This window comes from Ascidiella aspersa, chromosome 5, assembly GCF_963924565.1.
Source record: "Ascidiella aspersa chromosome 5, kaAscAspe10.2, whole genome shotgun sequence".
NCBI lineage: Eukaryota > Metazoa > Chordata > Ascidiacea > Phlebobranchia > Ascidiidae > Ascidiella > Ascidiella aspersa.
In genome coordinates this window covers 32843783-32867127 of record NC_139451.1, presented here as the reverse complement: position 1 = coordinate 32867127, position 23345 = coordinate 32843783, and the positions used below count along the sequence as shown (strand labels likewise).

Here is a 23345-nt window from a genome sequence, read left to right as displayed (position 1 = left end):
CTCCTTTGGAGTCGGATTAAGAACTTGTAAGAGACTTAGGCAGCCGTCGGCCCTCGTCTATAGGGTCAGCAGCCTTCTTATAGCTCCCAACTATCCCTCTACGCTTCATCTTCCTAGCCCATTTATAACTTATAATGATTCTTAATAAAATAACTATGTTGTTATTATAATTAAGTGCAAACCCAAATAAGTAGACAGTAAAACTAAGTTAAACCCCAAATTTTATTCAGAATTTTTTTGCAATCATTAAGGTTTTTTTGTTAAATTATATCTTTGTTTGTTAAATTGTCTAAAGAGTAATAAGAAAGTTTTACCAAAGGCTATTGGACCGGGAATTCTCTGGTTATTTGTTGTGAATGGCTTGACATTGTTCTTCCAAACTACTTGTTAACACCACTGATGTATACCATAGAAAAAAAAAGATCATATTACAAAAAGGTTTCATTTTAGGTAGTCCAGTAAATATTTCGTCGGAAAACGGTGAATGAGTAGAGTTAGAGACCAATGTCATTTAGATGAGAGATGTTAGACTTATATTTCTGCAATTTTCAGCTCATTCTGCAATAAGGAAAAATATTTGTTGTTCGCTAAACTTGGTTAGGTGGCGTTATTTTGCGTAATTCGCAGCAATTAATCTTCAAAAAAGTTATTTCTTTGGAAAACGGTGAATGGGCAGAGTTAGGGACCAGTGTCATTTAGATGAGAGATGTTAGACTTATATTTCTGCAGTTTTCAGCTCATTCTGCAATAAGGAAAAATATTTGGCGTTCGCTAAACTTGGTTAGGTGGCGTTATTTTGCGTAATTCGCAGTGATTTGTCTTCGAAAAAGTTATTTCGTTGGAAAGCGGTGAATGGGCAGAGTTAGGGACCAGTGTCATTTAGATGAGAGATGTTTAGACTTGCATTTCTGCAATTTTCAGCTCATTCTGCAATAAGGAAAAATATTTGTCGTTCGCTAAACTTGGTAAGCCATCGCTAATTCGCGTATTTTGTGTAATTTGCATTAAGTAGTCTTCGAAAAAGTTATTTAGTTGGAAAGCGGTGAATGGGCAGAGTTAGGGACCAATGTCATTTAGATGAGAGATGTATAGACTTGCATTTCTGCAATTTTTAGCTCATTCTGCAATAAGGAAAAGTATTTGTTGTTCGCTAAACTTGGTTCACCGCCTTTATTTTGCGTTTTTTGCCATAATTAGTCTTCAAAAAAGGTATTTCGTTAGAAAACGGTGAATGGGTAGAGTTAGAGACCAATGTCATTTAGATGAGAGATGTATAGACTTGCATTTCTGCAATTTTCAGCTCATTCTGCAATAAGGAAAAATATTTGTTGTTCGCTAAACTTGGTTAGGTGGCGTTATTTTGCGTAATTCGCAGCAATTAGTCTTCGAAAAAGTTATTTCGTTGGAAAACGGTGAATGGGTAGAGTTAGAGACCAATGTCATTGAAATGAAATATGTTTAGACTCGCATTTCTGCAATTTTCAGCTTATTTTGAAGTAAGTATCAAAAAAGAGACGTTAATGTATTGTGGTAAACTGATGTAAAAAAAATTCAAAAAAATACCAAAAAATGCAATTGACGTTTCATGAAAAGAATTGCGATATTTAAAACTTAAAACATGTTTTAATTTTTTTAAGAATTCTAACTCTTATATTTTGTCGCTGGTCTAGACTTTTTTCACAAACAGTAACCAAACCATTTTTTCAAAAAGCCTGAAAGTAAAACAGGGAGAATAAATATAATAATACTATGCTAACCAGCACCTTAACCCAAGGTAGGATTCCAGACCAGCACCCGTATTTTAGTTGATTAAAAACAGCATTTTATGCTTTAAAGGATGTTCCTGCAAAGTTTTTCTGTGTAATATCTGTATAAGGTGATTGGCTGTAATTCTTGCAACTTTGAGCTCAAAGCCCAAGATTCAAGTTCCAGTGACAAAAATGAATGCTTCTTATTGCCACAACGCTTTTGCCAAGCAAAGGCAAATGCAGCAGCAGCAACAGCAGGTTGATTACGGTCTGACGCCGGGCCTAGATTTTGCCTCCTTTTCTCATTTAGCCCAGGTGGCTGCCGGCAATGTGGATTTATCCCCCGCACAGTTTCCTGCTCGATCGCGGTCATAGCCACGCATTTCATGTAAAATAAAAAAATCGCTTAAACGCGCAAAACTGTCGTAACACTAAAGGTTTTTCAGCATTTACAATGCACAATTGTTTATCTGTGATCTACACATGTGGAAAATTAGGAAAAAGTTTGGCTAATGCACCTGCGATTTTTTTCAAAAGATTAAACCTGCAACTTCCCAAAATGAATACATATGTACCCAATGTTTTTTTATTTGTAGTAGTGCGGTTCATTTTTAACCTTAGTTGAGCCCGGTTACCCCAATATTTAGCCGTGCACCACCACATCTCGTTAAGAGTCTTCCCCACTTTCAAGCAGGCCGTCATATACCTCAAATTTAAAAAACTTATCCTGCTAATGAAACCTTATTTTTTTAACCAGCAATCGGTGATAATGGGTGGTACTCCCGGTCAATGGCCATACAACGCTAACAACTTCGGACAACATCACCCAAGTATGAACTCGTTTAACATGTTGGCGCCATCGCAAATCAACGCATTTCCATCGTCGTACATCCAAAGTAACAACTCAGCAGCTAATGAGCACTATGCTAGGTTCCAACACGACACCATGAACGTACGTTGTTGTCAGCTTGTTTTGTTTTCAAGTGTTAAAAACTACTCTCATGTTCAGTTGATATTTCTGTTCTAAGAGGTAGAAGCTATTATTTTTTTTTAATGTAGCGATCTCAGAAACTCATGTTTTTGTTCATCAGCGTTAGAATGTATTTAACTGAAGTTGAAGCCAAAAAATATATATTTTACGCGTTTCTGGATCATTGGCATCAGTTAAATAGATTGCTTCAAGAATAAATCGTAAAACTAAATTAGTTTAGTAAGAATATCAAATCCTATGCAGAAGTAGGTGCATTATGAATGTTTCAAATGGATTTTTATTCATTTTTGTAAAAGATATTCGAAACGTTTTTCATGTTACCTACTTCTGTATGACTTTGATATCCTTACTACATCTAACTACAACCTCCAACCATTAGGCTCCTAAATTACTCTTAATTTGTCAAACATAACTTTGGGTATGCACTATGTAAAAAGTTCTTTTTTATTACTGTGCCTCAAGAGAATCTTAGATGTGCTGTGAAATGTTGAGATTTAGGAGAATATCTTCTTCGTGTTACAAATAGTCATACGAGACTGAACAAAATACTTTTATTTTTGCAACTAATTATATTATCGTATTTACCTATTTCTTTGTATTAATTTAATGGGCAATTGTCAGGTTATAATATAGTGGCTTTGTAAGAAGTGAGCCTGAATATTAATATTCTTAGCATGCCAAAAAAGTTTGTGTTTTAAAACAATTGATCTTAAAATTAGATATATACGGTTTATTTACAATTGGGCAAAATGTTTCAAGGGGCAATCCAAATCTATGTTTATAAGGGAAGGACTGTAATTGCAAAGATTTTGCTTTTAGTTGTCAAGATGATTTGTAATTTCCTAAGCACTATTAAACAGTGCCACTCATATGTGTGTGGGCTTCAATGGACACCAGCCGGTTAAAATGCACCTCATAAATCTTTGATAAGTCTTGTGATGGGGACACATGAAAATAAAAATTGGCCCAGTATTTAGCCTGAGAATGCAACCAGTAAACTTTTGTATTAGTAAAAATATTTTTTATGTCTCAAAGGTTTCTATAGTTAATTTTTTCCAACACTATGGTTAACTTTCTTGATTTTTATGCTGGATGAAATTATATCTCAATAAATTCCCCAAAATACTACTGTTTTGACTTTCAGTTATAAATTGGTTGATCATTTGTAAAAAAAAAATTGCCTTATAACGAATTAGGCTCTGACTGCTGTGTTGTGATTATTAGGGCTTTTTAGCAAATATTTAATCCATTTCTGGTAAAACAACACAAATAATCAATTATATAACTTTGTTTAATTATTGTGCAAATTACAAAAATGTTCTAAATTTGAATTCAATGAAATATATCTTTTATTAATAGAGTTACATTTTATCAGAAAATATTTGTTTAAAATATAATACACTGCTACTTTTAATATTTTCAGTTTAGTTTATCGTTTACATTATTGGCAAGTGGTTTTACTGTTTTTTTTAAACAGGCGAAATACAGTTCGATAAATCCTCTTAACATGGGAAGCAACTCTGGAACAAATGTTCTCCCTTACGCGAGCCATCAGGTACAAGTTACACTTTTGGTTAAGTTGAAATAATTGATGAGGCATTATTACTGGAAACAGTCGTTTTATGGGAAATAGTCAGTTGTAAATCATGTTCTTATATGATGTTATACTTAATTTATGCTTGGTTTAATTGTTTCTCATATTTCACGCTTAGTTTTAGGACCATGGCATTAAAATGCTGATTTTATTTTAGCAGAGGCAACTTATTTGTTTTTGTTTAAAAAAAATTAAAAAAAAAAATGGTATGTAATAATATTACTTTTTAAATAGTAACCTTTAAAAACCTCAATTTTGTTTTCATGCAAATGGTTAAAAAATAGTTTGCATAGCGTAACCAAACTGAACTACCACCTAGCTGGCATCCATAAAGCAGAGCAAATAAACAAATTAAGGTTTTAAATAACAGCATATTCATTAATTAAATAAAGACACATCATGGTTTTAGTCCAGTAATCGTAAAAAACAGGTTTATATCTTTTGCACAAGAGCTTAGCACTAAGACCTTCAATAAGTAATGTTCATTACTATTGTATATAGGAGACATAATACGAAGTGGTAGTTTAGAAGCTCTAGTTCTCATGTTTTAATGTTTTTCTTACAGGACGCCATAATCAACCAGCACCAGGAACAAGTAGCTGCGTTTCTAGAGATTGAAGCCAAACTCTGTGCAAGGCTCAAGGTTACAAGCAAAAAATGACGCTTATATAGGCTATATAAGTTTTAACTAGAATCAGTGGTCATCAGAAAATCGCAAATCACAATGCAATTAGGGGAGCATTGATGTATGCTTAGTTTCATTAAAGACTTCAGATTATCTGTATGATTTGCATAAAAATGTGTATATACTCATTCTAAATGGGGTAATTACTTTGTAAAATGGGTAATTCTGGTTACTTCTAATAAATCTATTTGATCATAATATATGTGTGGGTGCCTACAAAATTTAAACTGTTGTTAATATGTCAAATACTTGAAACATGAAATATTTTCTGCACAAAAATGCTTTAAAAAAATGTAATTATTTATTTAAAATAAATTCTGCTTCATAGAAATAGTTTTACCCACATTTGTGTCACTAAAAAATAACCTTATTTCCTTGTTGTGCTTTTAGTACCTGTCATTTTGCGATCGAGTGTCGTACATCTATAATCCCCTGGAATATGCCTCTAACCCACATGCACACTACGTTAGCAAGTATTGCGGCACCAAGTCAATTCTATTCCTCGGAATGAACCCCGGACCATTCGGCATGGCTCAAAATGGGGTATGAATGCAGGATTTTGGTTCCATAATAGAAGATACTCAAACTATAATACACTTGTGTGTACAAAAACTTTAATCTACCTTTTTAACAAAGTCATACTGATTTACTCTGTTGAACTAAATGGCATTACTACAATTCTGTGATAACTCCTATATGGAACTTGACATTCCAGAGGTACCGAATATTGACAATTTTATGATGTTCTGATTTTAATGTGTTATCAGACAAACACTGTTGCTTTGAAAACAAAAACTTAGTTGATATTATTTTGTAAAAATATAAATCCCCCCTCCCACTACCCCTCTAAAAGCGATTATTTCATAATATTGTATGTTTCAGAGGAAAACTCACTTAATCCTGTTTAAATACAAATAAAAATCAAGTTTTTCTTAAAAAAAAGCATATCTTGCCTGGTATTATGTGACAAAAATCTAACTTTGTAAAACTTAACTCAATTATTTTTAAGGAGAAATAAATGTGTAGAAAACCTCTCTGAAAAACCATAAACCTTTTTTTCTGCTTTAACAAAGGTTCCATTTGGTGACACTCGATTTGTGAAAAATTGGTTGAACATCAGTGGGCATGTTGGATCGCCAGAAAACCAACATCCAAAACGACTTATCCAAGGCCTCGAATGTACAAGGTTCGCATTTTATCATTGTGTTGTAAAAATAATTTTACGCTTTCAGCTTTGCAATTTTCAAAATCGATGTTTCAAGAGTAATTAATACCAGTTGTGTGAGTATTCTATTTTCTAGCCATAGAATACTCACACATATACAGTTGTGTGAGTATTCAATGGCTTAAGGTCAAAGGTTTGATTGTAAAGTGCCTTGCCCTTTTTTGTCCATACTTTAGTGTTATTTTATTAGGTTTGCCATTTTCACCATATTCAGGGATAACATGTGTGCAACAATTCATGCATAATTCATTTCCATTTCTTTATCAATATTTATAAACCTTTAATTGCCAGACCGCAATATAAATGGTCCAGATTGCATTTAGCTGTTTGGCTTTTGCTCAAAAGTATACAAATTAAGACATAACTTTATTAAAACCCATTAAAAGTTCAAAATTTGTTTAATTTAAAGCAAGTTGTAGCCTCACAGGATTTGAACTGAAACAGTCAGATAAAAATGTAAACAACCCTTACACATTGTTTTGTAATATAAATTGGTGTAAACCTATATCAAAATAATTATTTAAAATATTTAAGACTAGCTCATTACATACTCTTTATTTCTTAAAATCGTTTTACCTCCAATAATTTAACATTCACTTTCCATCTTGATTTTTCCAGGAGAGAAGTGAGTGGAGAGAGGTTCTGGGCTTATATGTCGAAGATTTGCCAAACACCGGATAAATTCTTCGAGAACTGCTTCGTACAAAACTACTGCCCACTAGTGTTGATCACAAAAACAGGTTGGCTACCTGATGATACACCTTCCAAATAGTTTGTTATACTTAGGGGTGTTCAGTGGTTCGATTCCTCACCCATTACCCTTGTTTTTTTGGCAAAATGGAAACGAAATGACGTCATTACTATGGCAACACAATCAAAGTGAAGCTATAGCTGCCTTTTTTTTTTTTAATGTTTCTATTAATTTTTTTTAGTATTGTTTCCCTAGTTAAAAATACTATTTGGACCATGAATCATGTCTGAAACGCTTTAATCATTTCAGTATCGCATCGACACTGATACTACCACTTGGCATCTCGTATTGACTCTGATACAATATTATTAGTCATTGTGTTTATGTTTCAATTGCTCCACATACAAACTTTTTTGAATTTGGCACGTTTATTAACCTAAGGAAATTGTATTTTCAAGTGTAGTCATTCATGTTTTATCTTAATACACTAAAATGTTTTTCAATTGGATGTTTTTTATTAGCCTGGGCAGTTTTATTGTGCCTCTACCTAGTAACATTTCTCCCACAAAAATAAAGCAAAACAAGAGTTATGTAAAAGGCCAATTTAGTTGGACTTAGTCGAAATATCGAATCCCATAACAAAGTACATAACATTTCAAACGTTTCAAATATATCTTCATTCATTTTTCAACACCTATGTACAGCTCTAAATGTAGTCTTGATTTTCCGCATACATTTAGGTTTGTGAAAAACCTAATATAATTCCTCCAGGTAAGAACGTGACACCTGCTGCGCTCCCAGCAGAAAACCGTAGAGCATTGGAGGCGGTTTGCGACAGCGCACTACTTGAGGTTATAAGGCTCTTGCGAGTTCAGATCATCGTCGGAGTTGGAAAGTACGCGGCCGACAGGTAATAATAATCTTCAGTAAGTCTTATTACGTCTGTATAAGGGTAATAACTGTGTGTGTATATGTTAAATAACGTTTACAATCGCTACTGTATATATACTGTGTATGTGTTGCTTTTTCGTATCCATTTCTTATTTCAAAAATTTATATAAAACCGTTAAAATCTACATACTTTTTATCTACGCACTTTTTGTTTCCAATTATTGTAACTTTCAATATTGCCACTAAATTTATTTATTTTTGAGGGGCAGCTCGACTCGATGACCGAATGGTCCTTTCGCTGTCCTTGTGTTATTATTTATGTTATTTTGTTTTTTTTCGATGTTTGCAAACATGCACAAAAATAAATTGAATCTGAATCTGAATCTGTTAAAAATACAACTCGCTACCCCACCTAATGTGCGTGTATGTGTAACAGAGCGGCCCACGTGCTCCGTTCCTCGGGCGACGAATCTTTAGCAAGTATTCGGGTCGAGAGAATCCTGCACCCCTCCCCCGCCTCGCCCCAGGTAAACCTATTATGACGTAACTGTGTGGCTTTATTGTTTGATAAGAGCTGACATTTGCTTCCAGTTATTTAATACTCTTAATTATGTTACAACTGGAATTACTAAACTTGCCCACGATATTTTTTTGCTTGTTTACACCAATTTAATGTTGGCATTTTTTTTCTTGCGAGATAGTGTTTTGTTAAATTACTGACTATAATTTTAGATTATGTCCAAGAAAAGCTTATTGGTCATTGTGTTGTTCCCACAATCACACAAATTGGCAATTAGGGCTTAACTTAAGGGTAAATAAACACACTCACTTATCTCCGTTTAACTAATAATTCTGTTTCGTTGCCAGGCCAACCGCGGCTGGGAGGAAGTGGTTACTAGGCAACTGCGCGAGAGTGGCATCCTACAGTTCATCACCTCCTCCTGCTCTTCAACATAATCCTCCAGCAACCTCCTACCATTGTTCCAACTCATCTTCCCCGGATTTCATAAAGCGTCTTATAATTTTGTGCACATTTATAATAACTTTCCGGTTCCAAAGAATATATTACGTCCCCCTTTTTTTTACTTGCAATAATGTTAATTTTTTTTAGATATAATACACTACAGGGTGTAGGGTTACTAAAAGCGAAAAACAAACTAAACTTACTTATTCGTGAAAAAAGAATTGTTCATGTTGCAATACACAACAGGTCTAGATTACAAAAATAATATTAATAACGAGAAAAAAAATTGTTAACTAAGAGAAAGTAAGTAAAAGTAAAGAAATTAGCTGGATTCCTTCATTGGCCAAGAAGCAGACTTGGACAACTAGATTTATTTTAGCTTTTTAAATTTAGATTAGAATTGAAATTAGAGCATTTTAGTTTTTCTATTAGATTAGAATTTGAACTAGCAAGTATTCTTATAACAATGTGAATACAAGTCGTTCCAACCAAAGAGTTTTAATTAAAATTCTGTGTTTCAACTGAGTGACTAAAATACCGTTGGACAAAGTAGCAGTTTTGGAAAAATTCGAATTAGATTAGAACTAGAATTACAGCACACAGGCAATTCATAAATTAGATTAGAATAAGAATTAGCCGCATTCCGCTCTAATTCAATGAATTTATCTAGTTGTCCAAGAAGAGGCCGGAAATATCTGAGCAATTCAGCAGTGGTCTAAGCCCAGCCCTTCACTGAGGTGGAAACAAATTCTAGGCCAAGGTTCCCACCTTTCCGTATTGAAGAACCACTAGCGCCGGGAATTCCCCTCCACAGACCACCCGGAGTGGTTACCTCGGGCCGGTACCCCCCTGATGTGGGTGATGGGGTAACTGACGTCAGCGTAGGGACCTTGGGGGTCGATGATGAAATCAACACACAACCAGATAGAACCGTTTGAGCAACCCAAAGCTATCTGCGTTAAACTGCAATCGAGGATTATATTGAAACATGATTGTAAAGATTGTAGATTATATGTCATACACTTAAACACACAGAGGTGTTGCTCTGAAAAACTGCTTTTTATATTCCATCTTTTTGCATTGAGCATTAAGGAAGTCAACGCACAACCAGATTCTGCAAAACTGTTGGAGCAACCAAAGCTATTTGCGTTAAACTGCAAGTAGATAATTTCCAGTAAATAATCTTGAAACATGATTGTGCAGGTTGTCATACACTTAATCACACAGAGGTGTTGCTTATAAAAACACTATTTTTATGATTTTTAAATTAGGACATTGAGGAAATGGAGGCTAAGTAAACAATATTGAAACATGGTTGTAAAGATTGTAGATTAATTTATAAGTCATACACTTACGTTAATAACCAATAACCATGCAACAAAAAATGTTAAAGCTTTAATATGTTGTCTTTCAGCTTAATAATTCATCAAAATATAGTTTGAAATTGCACCCGACAACGCTCCAACTGTACTTTATATTTATAACTTAGGATAGATTTCGCGGTCAGTAAAGTTAACTCTGAGGTCAAATCTGACCCGCGTGTTGTGCTCTGGCGACCCCTGGTGTAGAGAAGCAGTTTAACTTTTAACACTGGTCTCCTCAAAAATATCTTTGCGGAGCGGCAACCTTGGTATCGAAGGCGCGCTTATTTTAGAAAAATGACGCAAAACTAAGTTTAAATGGCTTGATAATATGCCTACATAAGGAAATTGACATGGAACAAACTGAACAAAAGAAGCAAAATCTAGCACCGGTTTATATCAGCGTTTCTTAACTGGTACGCCATGGAAAGTTGTCTTACGCTCAGTAAGATTTCTATAAAAATTATTAAAAAAACAGTTTTATTTTTAGATTGTTTTGTTGTTCAGTTTTCTGAGTAGTTCAGTTTATCAAATAGTGTGATAGATTTTGCTAAACTTATTGCACATACAAATACAAGCAACAACTTACTTTTTGCTGCTGGCATTTCCATCTTCAACATCCAAAAATCGACCAGCGGTCATCTGAAAAATACAAAAGAGTCGTAGACACGTTAAAACAACTTAAAACCCATAATTCTGGGTTATAAATTTCAACTGTTGATTCGTTAATATGGATTAATGAGGGAACAATTACGGTTTGCGTTTTACGACAGACAGTTTTTATTTTTTATTTTTGCGCCTCTTTGATTAACTAAAAACTAATTTTTATTTGTTTTTTGCACATTTTGCGCAAATTCGACCATTTTTATTTTGTTTGCGTTTTACACAGTTTGTTTTGCGCACTTGGAAAATATTCGAGGCTGTAGTCCCATCCGGACATTTTCGCACAATTTCATTAAATTCTTCACATTTTTGAGTATTTTCGAATAGTTTCGCATGCTTCGGACATGTTCGCGCATATTCGCGTATGTTCGCGTTCCCTCGCTACTCACGGTTGTGACGGGGACAGGAGTTCTGATGACGCGTAATATTCGTCCGTCTTGGATGACGTAGAGGTTGCTACGGGAGTCGGCCACAATGACGTAATCGCTCCCCCCCCTCCCCCGAATCTTGGGTAACCACTGGGAGTGCCAGAATGCACGTCACAGAAGGGTAATTCCCCTTGTTCTGGACACAAAACAGTTTTTTGGGAAAGTTTGTCTTTTCTAAACAAAAACAAAACTTTTTTTATTTAACGATCATTTTTTTTTTTTTTAAGTTAGGCTGAATAAAAATTGCACTTGAGCTGTTCCAGATTTGAAATATTTCAAACTAATCAAGCAAAGAATAACTAACTAGCCAATAAATTCCAATAAATCTGTTTAGTAAAATTTAACCTGACAGTTTGACACAGGCTCATAAAAGCATCTGGCAAATTTTTAAATTAGCTTTGTATTACAAGCATAACATTGACGTTTCAATTTTAAATAAAATAGTGAAACTTGCTGTTAGCAATCGAAAATATCAAAAACCCACAGAGTGACGGTAGTTAGACACCCCTGACATTTTAAGTATTAGCTCATAAGCATCTTGTTAAACTCACTTGAATGGATGAATCACCAAGTCGGAGATGCCAAAGGTTTGAGAAAGTGTTGAAACAAGTCAGTTCACCGTTGTCGTATCCGATGATGCTATTTACAAGTCCCACTGAACAACAAACAAATGTTATTGGTGTATAATATTCAATGGGTAATTACAAGGCACAGAAATGGTAGCAAGAGTAAAATTGTAGTGCTTTAAAGTTGACAATTATGATTTACTGACTGCTAAGAAGTTTCACAAGAATTTTAGATTTTTACACAATCGCCAATATTAATACTAAGCAGCTTCAACACCCTGGCATGCACATTTTGCATAAATCTTTTTTTTTCGTTAAAAGGCTTAATTGCCAAAAAATTGGTCCAAAATTTTTTTTTCAAATTTTCCTTGCCTAAGCTAAGGTGGATGGAAAGTGTGAAAGTGACCTATAGCAGTTAATGTTCAGAAAGAATTATACAAAATACTTTTGTTATAAAATGAAATAACCAGCTTTCTAATTCTAATACCATCCATAAAAAAACAAACTTTATTAGTTGGAGGTTTTGGACAGACACAGTAGGTAAATATTAAAGCTTATACAGAAATAAGTAACATTTTGAATGTTTGAATATCTATTCTTTTTTCAACATTTATTCGTTCAAAAAGTGTTTTACTATTCTCTGGGATGTTACATTCCCAATAATATTTTAATAGGTTTCAGTTATGTGTAAAGAATAACCAGTTTTCATTTAAAGTAATTTATTTGTCAAAAGATAAAAAAATCTTTCAAACTCTACTAAGTTAATAATTAATTGGTTGTTTAATCTGTAGAAGCCATTTTGTCATATTGTGTTTACACAGAGAATTTTTGTTTTTAATCGATGTGTCGTAACGGAAAATTTTCAGTAAAAATCTATGGCCTAAATTCTTTGTAACCATATTCTAATGTTTACGTTACTCCTTGCAGCCAATGTGCAAACGATAAGCGGAAAGTTTTCGGTAAAATTCCGTTACGTAGATTTCTTGCAACCACATAATATTTGCAGCGAATTTGCAAAAAAATTCAAATTGCTGACACCAATTTTTATGCGTCAAGGTATTTACATCCGTTTTTTTGTATATGTTTCAAAACACCGCGGTCTGAACATTAGTCGGTTTCCCCGGTTGTGTGATTTTCAAACTGTTGACATTTTAACTGGAGGCAGAGGCTGTTTCGCAATCGCATTTTGACGTAAAATTTGTATGTTTCGCGTCAGAAATAAGTGTGAAAAAGGTTTAGACCACGCCTTGTTATCACGTGATATTTTGTTAAGTATTATAAGAATTAATGACGTAAATCTTTCTTTATCGCAGAAATTTTCTTAACTGATTCTCGTCTATAAATAGCGTGTTCAATCAATATAAAGAGATAGAGGCTTTTATAGCTTCTACTCAGACAGCAAACTTGAGTGCTTTTGTGACTGAACCAGTATCAACCAGTATCAACCAGTATCACCCAGTACTGCCTAGTGCAGAGGAGGCTTTTACAGCTTTGACTGAAGACAGCAAAAATTGACTGTTCATGTATCTGAACTAAAGGGAAGAATTGGACCTGAATGGCCTCACGAAGACAGGCCATCTCAAATCTTGTAGGAGTGTGGTCGATTCATCTTGGCAATTATATAAATGAAGACTCATTAATCGGACACACCCCATAAATCTCAAAGGCAATCGGACGAGAAATTTGATTTACTTGCGGTTTCCTGTAATTCCATGGCAGTGATCTGTGATGCCACGCCCCCTGACACACCCCTCCGATTCAGTATTTGTCCATCACAGAACAGCACAACAGTGCCTCTAGTGTCAGCCACCAGCATGTCGCAAGGCGAGAGTCGTGTCAAGTCTTTAAGTTTGACGTGCAAGGCCGGACCACATTTTGTTTCCAGTGAACGTTTTAGCTAAAAAATAAAAAAAAATGCATTGGCATATCTTTGTTGGAACCAATATTGTTGAACATCTTAAGGTGGGATTGCATAGTGTGCAACATTTTTTCGACACCCTTTGAATGGATTACTCTAACCAAAGGATTCAGACTCCAGCTGTTTCAAAATGACTATCTAGTCCTGCTTTAACCAAACTTTTTTATCAATCTCGCTATTTATTAAAATTATAAAAAATTATGACTAAACTACAGATTTAAATTAAGGATCTTTACCCATCAAATAACAACCAATGGTTAACCTTTTAAAACAACCTGCGAAGGAAAGGATTTGACATGACTCTTTTTGGGCAAGCGAAAATCCTCACAATTCCATCTTCTCCTGCTGTTACTAACGAGTCTTCGCTGCTTCCAAAAAGTTTCCCAAACGCAACCGTGCTAAACTGGTGAGGACACTTGGCAACCCAAACGGTTTGCGCTGAGAAATTTAACAACATTTTTATGCCATTGTTACACTTTCCTAACTTTAAACTGTGAAAATAGTACAAAAAATACAAGTTTAATTTCTCTTTACTTAAAATAATTGTCCAGCTTAGTTGAAAGAAAGTAAACATCGATGTATTTTTACTATGTATTATTTTGCAGAGAAAATCTTGCAATCAAATTAAACTAATACTTAGGCCTTTTGCTATAGTTAGTAACATATCAGGGATGTAATTTATCCCAAAAATGTAATTTTAGCATATCACTCTATTTACTGTTAGGTCATTTATAACGCAACTGAAAAACATAATACACCTAAAATGCCCAACATTTTTAGAAACAATATTAAAAAAATGGAAGCGTAAAAAGCAACATTAATTAGAGATTTAAGTTCAAACTTGAGTGTGGCCCGATTCCATCAGCATTTCCTGCAATAAAAGATCTCTTTGTGATTCGTTAATATATGGCTGATGCAACCAACACGACGAATAAAACATCAAAACGTCCCGGCAACTTTGAGGAAATTCCCCCTTTTCTTCTGGCGCTGCTGCAAAGTGTTCTATGTGCGCTGCATTCTCAACAATGCATCTTAACATCTGAAGCTGCTTGGTGTGCATGTCAGATATTTCTTTTGCACAACTTGCAAAGCTCGAAACATTCCAGGATAGAAACGGGGGTCCGTCAGTCGAAAGCTTCTGCAACTTCAGCAGTTTTTGACTTGCTTTTACAAGTTTTTCAGACAACGAGTCCATTTCATCTAAAGTCCTGCAAAGAGCGCCACAGGAAGTTTCCAGAGCTGTAGAATAATGTTCGGTCCCTTCTGGTGGAACACTACTATCCGAATTACCCAGAAGCTGAATCTTTAGGTCAGAGACTGATTTAAGGTTTTGAAAACCTTGTAGATTGAGTCGATCCCACTTAAGGACGAGGTTGTGCAGGTCGGCCACCAAGTCTTTCACCTGCCGTGGCAGACCAGTAAGTTGGCCTTGTATTTGCCCGAGGCTTTTTTTCTTCGGCATTTCGGATCCTCACAAGCAAATGCTTTAGGAACACAACAATTACCAAAATAAAAACCCTGAAAAATAAACATTAAAATAAATCGATAAATATCAAAACACAAAAACCGTTTCTTAATTGTAAATGCCTTTTAAGTTTTTTTATGTGTTGATAGAACTCCTAAAACGCTGCCGAAATTCCAGGCTATGGTTAGTCGTAGCTGGGTAGGAAAGTATAAAATAGGGTAATTAAAAAATCCCTAGCATTTCGGTAAAATTATGGCTTTTTGATGACATTATGCAGAGCATTATATTATGCCAACGCATTTTTGCTCCTCAATCCAACTGTATACTGGGGCTACGAATAACATGTAAGTTGCAAAAATTAGGTGGTTTTTAAGAGTCTTTGAACACCGGGCATAAAATCAAGGTGCCCAGTTTTTCCACAAATTGATCTCATTTTGCTTCATCTTTAGTGTCGGCGCATTTCCGTTTCCGCATTTTGCTTGCGCCCAACAACTCGCTCTCAGTCACTTCCCTGAACTCTGCGTTGTCGATTTTGAAAGTATCTTCGGTCACGTTTGCCCTGAACCTCTTATCACCGACCTCCTCCAGTTGAACAACATGTTGGCGCAGAATTCGCGCCGAATCAACAGCGATCGTGATCAGTTCCTCGATTTCAGCCGGGTTACTAACGTCCTTTTTCTTGCGGAAATTGTCGTTGATTTCTGCCCGCCCGGCCACTAAAGCTCTTTGGTCGCCGCGAAAGGTTTGGAGCCTCGCAAGGTGCAGGTCTTTGAAGGCGGCAAGCACTCTGCGCCGTAGCTCTTGCGAAGCCGCCATTTTTAAGTAAATATTACGATACAGACGCTAAAAAAATGACTTTTTCACATTACGCATTGAACAACATAAGTTCCCACGGTGAATAACCCTCGATGAGAATGTGTGTTGGTGTTTTAAAGTTTCTATTAAATAATGCAGTTTTGATAAAGTTTTAAAAACCTGCATTTATCCTAAACAATGCGTTTAAATATTTATTACATGACCACAGGGCCGATAGAATTTGAGTTTTGGAAAGTTAACATATTCAAGAAAAAGTACAGTAGTTGGAAAACAAGTACATTTCTTGCAATTCTTTGGTTGGTTTACTTTTATTACTTCATCCAACTGCATTCCATAATTTGTGGCGCAGCCTGAGATTCACGATCTGGGGGCTGTAGCACAAAAGGCAAACAAAAATGATCAGGAGGTTGTAGCACACAAAAAAAGTTCTTTTAAGGAGCTATAAAAAGTTAAAAACAACGTGACGCTTAATTTTGCGCCGCGAGAAATTTAACATCTTTCAATCTCGCCACTGTATTTAAAGCGGCGGCATGGAGCTATTCTGAAGAAATCGTGACGTCGCCATTTTTTCGCAAAAAAAACATGAGCGAGCCGAAGTAATCGCCTGATGTTGCAAGCAAAGTGAGTTGTGTGCGCAATTTTAAGCTCGTTTTAGTGTTGTTTATAGCTGAGTACGACTTTAAACAAACAAACTGTAGCTTGTAGGCCAGTCTGAATCCATATTTCAAGTTTTTAGGTTGATATAAGAGCTTAGACGATCATATAAATAAAGAGCAAGATACGAAAAATAGCGGCTTGAATCCTACCACAATTATTTGCAGTTACGAAACGAGTTTTCAAAAATGAAATTGAAAGAAAGAAAGAATTATGGTAGAATACATACTTGACCCACCCAAAGCCGAACGCTAACCAGCACCTTAACCCAAATAATGTTGGCAATATAAACACCAAGACAATAATGTGATGGGATTGTAGACCAGCGGCGAAAAATGCTTCGCTAAACTAACGTGTAGATTAGTAGCCTTGGGCCAGGAATCGAATAAACATTGAAATCCCGTTTCACAACGCCTCTCGAGGGTTTGGTCGCTTACACATCATGCTTATCTTGCGACATTGCTTTCCCGTGCAGTGTGTGGTGGCCAGCATATGCTGTGTAAAGTCACATTTCACGTTACACAGACACACCCTGTCATGTCAGACACATCAATGCAGCATGCCAGTTAGTGTGTGCTCGTTTGTCTGATTAGTGCCAATAGCAGCCTTTTAGGGGGATTAAGTGCTTGTAAAAATAATATGCTTTGAAATGTGTGGTTTTGTTTGAACATTATTAGTTTATGTTAGCATACTAAACAACATTATTATGTTGCCTTTACATCTTGTGATTTGAAATGCTTGTTTAGTTTTCCGTTTAGTGCTTCAAACCCATTTTCCTACTTGTGACTTTGAATATTTTGAAATATGTTGTTTAGTATGCTAGCAGTCTTAAAATATGCTAGAGTGTGCATTTTATGTTTTAAGATGTGTGGTACACTATTTTAAACACATTTTTTCTAATCGTAATGTCTAATGTTTTAAAACGTGTTTTATTATACTGACAGGTGGAAGTCTTTGAAACACATTATTTTTTCATTGTTTTTTGAAGGATGTTGTTTAGTATGCTAGAGCAGTCTTGCAGAGCGTGGTGCACTATTTTAAACATATTTTTAAACACTGTTTGTGATAACATATGTTTTCAAATGTGTTGTTTAGTGTGCTAGTATTAAATAATCTTCATTAGTGGTTACAACTTATGGTTTTACGTGTGAAGTTCATTTTTTTGATGCTACTTTGAAGCACAATATTTTGTTAGTGCTGTATCTTCTGCTTGAATTGTGTTGTTAAGTGCATTGGCAAAATTCTTGATATTTCTTCGGGACAAGTTGTTATACCATGTTTTAGTTGTGTTTTTCTATGTAGAAGTGTAATTTCAAGTCGTCACAAGAAGTATGTATCACATTTTGTTCTATTAAATTTTTATAAGCATTACTATTTATGAGATATGTCTTTCAAATTTCACAGAACGTGATCTCTGTTTTAAATTTTTTCTCAGAGTCAAGCAAAGAGCTGTGTCATATTTGTTTTTTGAAGTGGTGTTGTGGACATTTGGTTTTGTTATAATTATTTATATGTTCAAGTCTAATTCTGTATTGGTGAAAGAATTGTGTAGCACTATTTCTTTTTTATATTGTCACAACCTATGCTTGGGAATGTATTGTTTTGGAAATGTGTGTTAAGAAATATATCTTCCTAGCCCATTTATAACTTATAATGATACTTAATAAAATAACTATGTTGTTATTATAATAAAGTGTAAACCCAAATCAGTGGACAGTAAAACTAAGTTAAACCCCAAATTTTATTCAGAATTTTTTTGCAATCATTAAGGTTTTTTTGTTAAATTATATCCTTGTTTGTTAAATTGTCTAAAGAGTAATAAGAAAGTTTTACCAGGCGTCAATTAAGTTTAGCGGCCTGCTTCTTTGGAGTAAAATATACATACAAGGAAGGTGTAAGAGATTTATACACAGCCGTAGGTTCTCGCCTTAAAGACCAATGTCTTATCGGTCTACACCATGCTTTTTTAACCTTGTGTGCAATTAATATGTGCTGTTGCAATCTTGTTTATTGTGACCTTACAGAAAATCACTAAACTATTTCTTTAGGGTGCCACAAGCATTAAAAGTTATTGCATTTAAATTTTGTGATAAGTTTTGCTTAGTTTACTGAAACTGAAACAGGTATAAAAATCCTACCCTATTTTGTCATATGCTTAAAGTGTTAACTGACATTATCTTGTGAAGCATCTGTTTTTCCTCGTTTAAAATTGTTGTTTTTGACAAAGCCAGTTCTATAAAAAGGAAATGTAGACTACACTACGGTATATTCCTTTGTTAAGAAAATAAAATATTCATGTTTGTGTTTTAAAAGCTGATTAGTATGCCCAGAAAGTCAATGTTAATCAAAAAGATTTATCTGACGTGAAATGCACAACTTTGCTCGTGTGTTGGAAGGAAATTGCTAATTACAAGATTTTTGTGCAGATAGTAGATGAATTATTTTGTGAATATTTTAAGGAAGACCAAGGCTGCTCAAATACTTTTTCGTGATAAATGTAAATATAAATTTGTTAAATTGAGATTTTTTAACCTTTAACAAGTTGAGTACATACCTCATATTTTTTTTAAATTGTTCTTGTTTATGGGGTTTAAAGTTATTTTTCAAAAGCATAGTCAGTTGAAAAAAAATAGTTAAAAATACATAATTTGAACATTTTTGTTAACATTAATGTTTTTAAAACCTTGTAAAAGTGTAAAACAATAATGTAAAACAGTGTATAAAAAAGTGTGCCACCAAATAATATTTTACTCAGAAAATTTTACCAAAGCGTTTTAATATAAAAGGTCATGCAGCTCCAAGTCAACTGCTGTTACAATTCATAAAGTTTAGTCATGCAAGAGATCAGTGATACCTTGGTCTCTAATTGCCACATTTAAGGTTGCAAGCCTGGAGGGCCTTTTGCTGGCAAAGGGCCAATGTTGGCTGTCTGAAACGTTTGTTTCGGTTCTGCTGCTTACCACACTTCTTTACAATTCACTTCCACACCATGAGTAGTTCCTATTGTGATTTCTTTGGCTTTATTTTGCCGGATGCAGAGCTGTTATTATAGAAGTTGAATAAGATTTTGTGAAAACAGGATACACATTAAATGCAAATGCCCTGCATGGTTTGGCTTCTTAACTGTCGGATACATACCGCTGGGAGATATATGTTTTATCAATGCTTATTCAAACATATGGATAGTTTCTAATCTGAACTAGCCCTTCTGAAGCTGCTTTTTGACCAACGATTACAGCTTACATAGCTATACTAATAATATGTAAGCCGTAATCGTTGATCAAAACGAAGCTTCAGAAAGTCTAGATTTCAGTTATAAACACACATATGTGTGTGCATATGTTTCATTGAATAAATAATATGGTACTGTGGATCCCTTTAAATGAGGTTGCTTGTACTAACAGATTGAGCAAGCATTGGCGTATGGTTGTTTCTCGACTCGCTCCTCTCTGAGCCTGCATAGCTCAGTTGGTAGAGCGACGGTCTCGGCCCCTTTGTTTTTCTAGCCTGCTCTGCTTGCAGCATTGATCGACAGATTCGGTGAAGAGTCTGCAATGGCTTTTGGTATAATAATAGTTTTTAATGTAGTAATATTTTACAACAGAAACAACCAGTTTAGTTTGTCAAGAGCTTACACTGTACGCTTCACACTTGTGTGCTTGATATTCAACTTACAGCCATCCTTCTTCATAAGAAAGAAAAGGCAAGTTAATTTTAACAGCACTTTGTAGAATATGTCACAAAGTTCTGTTGTACAGCTTTAAAAGTACAACTTATAAAATGTTTTGGCCTGTAATTTTTTGATCGATATGATTAAAGCAGCATTCAAGTAATACTTTGTCAAGGTGTTAAGATCCTGTAAATTATGTTTGGCAAGTTATTTTGATTCACCGGAGTAAAGTGAACATTCTTCATTAAAAGCTTCTGTACTTATAATTTATTGAGGAACTGTTCAGTATCACTTAATGATTTGTCAAGTACCTGGAATTGCTTTTTGAAGTATCACAATTCACACTGTTACTTTGTGAATGATTAAGAGGCCATATTCTATACTATACATGCAATTTATGATTTATTTAACATAGTAAATATTGTGTTGACATTATACCCAATCACAGCTAAATGAAAACATATTTAGTGCAATATTAATTTGTGTCTTGTAATATGGAACTATTGTTGCTTTAAATGATTTATTAAACTTATATTTATATTAAATTTTGTTTAATGTCAAAATTTGTTCTTTTTGCATTCATGCCAAATTAGGCACAATCAAAGGGTGTATTTGTTTCTGTTATTTGTGATTGTGAATATTTGTAAAAGTAATGAGCTTTAATGTATGTATACACTAGACAGATCTAGCATCCATATTTATAATTTATTATTTTACAGTGTTCTTAAAAGATCCTCAGTGCTTTAAAATACATATTTATGGGCGTACAAAATTTGTGTTACTGTGGATTTTACTGTTTAAAAACATGACACTTCAAGTTTTTCACATCCAACATTTATAACTGTAGTCACACGTTTCTTTCTAATTAATTTTTTCCAGTATACTTTACTTGACTTAAGTCTTATCAAAATTAGGTATTTTAATTGAAGAATTGCAATAAATTTGTGATATTCACTTTAATTTTGAGTGTAAAATAATATTGAGTGTGCTTACTGTTTGTTTTGTTGATTATGAGATATATTGCTAGATATGGAATGCATGGTTATGACTGAAATTGAAACTGACTTTGCAAAAGCAATTGGTCTGGGAATTCCCTAGTTATTTGTTGTGAATGGCTTGGCGCTGTTCTTCAAAATGACTTGTTCACAATGTTGATGTATTCCATAGAAAGACTAAGAAAAATGATCATATTACAAAAAGGTTTAGTTTTAGGTAATCCAGTATAAAATCTACTTGTTTTTGTGTGCTTATTCCACTTTTAACTTGGTCTAGACAAGTTTTTAAACCGCAACCCGCCTGTATTTTTTCAGCCGTGCTGTAAACTTTCCTTACAATAGCCTCATCTCGCACACAAACCTCTCTGTGCACTAATTCCATTTTAATTTCTGCGCGCTGAATGCTTTTCGTTTGAAATCGCATCACGTAAGCCAGACTCACGCACGTCTGTTTTGTCTGCTTCTTTTTGTTGCAAGCGCTTGGGTGGTTAAGCCCAGGCTTGCTTACTGGATTAACGCAAAGCTCAGCCAAAAAAACTTTAGTTTTGTGGGAACATTTTTCCGACACCTTGACATTGTCAGCAGTCTCCGTTCTTTACCCTTTAGATTTTATTTTGTGGCTTCAAACAAAGCCTTCGTTTTTTTCCTCTTACATTTTTCTTCCTCTTGTGACTTTTTTTTTCCGACTGGGCTTTTACCTGTTATCAAAACTTTGGTATGAATACGTAAATTCAGTCTGCACTTTTTTGGGCCACCGTTTCATGTATTCGTTAGCATTTTTTATCTAGCTTGTTAATTTTTTGCTCTCTATAAAAGCAACCGGCTAATCTGTTTTCAACCTTTGATGTTTTCGGGAAAAATAGTCACGTTTTTTCAAAAAACGTTTTTTTTTTGTTTTTTTTTTTTAAAGGTGGAAAAATGAAACCCGTCATTTTGGGATGGCCAACTAAAACGGGCGATATCATACGGACTTTACGGTTGGCTGAATACGTGCAGTCAAGCATGACCCACGTAGCAAGATAAATCAAAACCAAAGGATCTCGTGTAAACTTCAACCTGTCGTAAAAAACAAAGGATATTAAAAGTAAACAAAAAAGCTCACGAAAATGGATCGCAAGTGACTTATTGATGTGCTCTAAAAATCAAAACCGCTGCTGTTGAAGTTAAATTATTTTTTGTGTCAGAATCATTTTAATCGCTTACCTTCAAACTTTGCGACAAAATATGTCGCGAGTTTATGATCCCTTGCGCTAAATTGTTAATTCGTGACTTTCCCCTTTCTCTTGAGATTACTTCGTGCCTCCGAAAAGACGAATACGAGATTAAATGTGAAAACCTAAACATATTTTGTGAAACAAGATATTCTTTTGTGAAAACCTAAACATTTTTGTGAAACCTAAAACATATTTTGTGAAACAAGATATTCTTCCATGATAGATGTGAATACTCTGTTAAACGTGATTAAGTCGATTTATTATACGAGAGAATAATATATACGTGACACGAAAGTTTTTTGTGATATATTTATTTGCTGCGTGATTCGTGATTATATTTTGTGATACGTTCTAAAAATTGCAATTTATGATTAACATAGACCGTTATATCTAAGATTGTTCATGTGAAAAGTGATAATGTTGTTCGTGATAAAAATTAAGTAATACGTGAAATCACTTGGTGAATCGTGAAAAGCAATGCGATACGTGATGAAATACCGTGATACGTGAGCTTATGATCAAGCGACTTAACTTAGTCTAGCCTGGTTATTGTCACCTGCGGCAAAGTGTGGTGCCTTGTGTTAGGAAGCCTGTCATGACAACATCGTGTGTGATCGATATATTCACCAGATCTGACCGAAAAGTTCGCTAACAAAAGTAGCTCGATTTAACTCCTTTCATGTTTGTTATTTGCACTTGGTCGTCACGCTAAACACTTCCATGTTGGATTATGGTTCTTTTGAGATTGTAGAAGGTGTTCTATAGCTAAACGTAAATCAAAACCAGATGGACAACTTATAATTCTT

At 34.6% G+C, this 23345-nt stretch overlaps 3 protein-coding genes and 1 pseudogene across 4 annotated transcripts; 1 reads left to right on the top strand and 3 right to left on the bottom strand.

Moving 5' to 3' along the window:
- Positions 1-1393: 1393 nt before the first annotated feature.
- On the top strand, positions 1394-9061 carry LOC146146419 (single-strand selective monofunctional uracil DNA glycosylase-like). Its single transcript, XM_083389561.1, has 10 exons — positions 1394-2006; positions 2506-2700; positions 4217-4294; positions 4899-4976; positions 5409-5561; positions 6092-6204; positions 6862-6983; positions 7706-7844; positions 8262-8352; positions 8693-9061. The coding sequence occupies exons 1-10, from the start codon at positions 1941-1943 to the stop codon at positions 8780-8782; spliced, it is 1125 nt and encodes a 374-aa protein (XP_083245687.1). The 5' UTR covers positions 1394-1940; the 3' UTR covers positions 8783-9061.
- A 272-nt stretch (positions 9062-9333) lies between these two features.
- LOC146146418 (uncharacterized) lies at positions 9334-14182 on the bottom strand (annotated as a pseudogene). The gene is made up of 6 exons (XR_014498726.1): positions 14027-14182; positions 13500-13704; positions 11793-11896; positions 11203-11377; positions 10740-10792; positions 9334-9752 (listed from the first exon to the last, which is right to left on the bottom strand). The product of XR_014498726.1 is annotated as an uncharacterized LOC146146418 (transcript).
- Positions 14183-14497: 315 nt separating this feature from the next.
- On the bottom strand, positions 14498-15237 carry LOC146146417 (cyclin-dependent kinase 2-interacting protein-like). Its single transcript, XM_083390262.1, has one exon. It carries the CDS (start codon positions 15185-15187, stop codon positions 14561-14563), a length of 627 nt encoding a protein of 208 aa, XP_083246388.1. The 5' UTR covers positions 15188-15237; the 3' UTR covers positions 14498-14560.
- A 382-nt stretch (positions 15238-15619) lies between these two features.
- Positions 15620-16012, bottom strand: LOC146146416 (complex III assembly factor LYRM7-like). The gene has a single exon (XM_083390755.1). It carries the CDS (start codon positions 16004-16006, stop codon positions 15620-15622), a length of 387 nt encoding a protein of 128 aa, XP_083246881.1. The 5' UTR covers positions 16007-16012.
- Positions 16013-23345: the final 7333 nt, after the last annotated feature.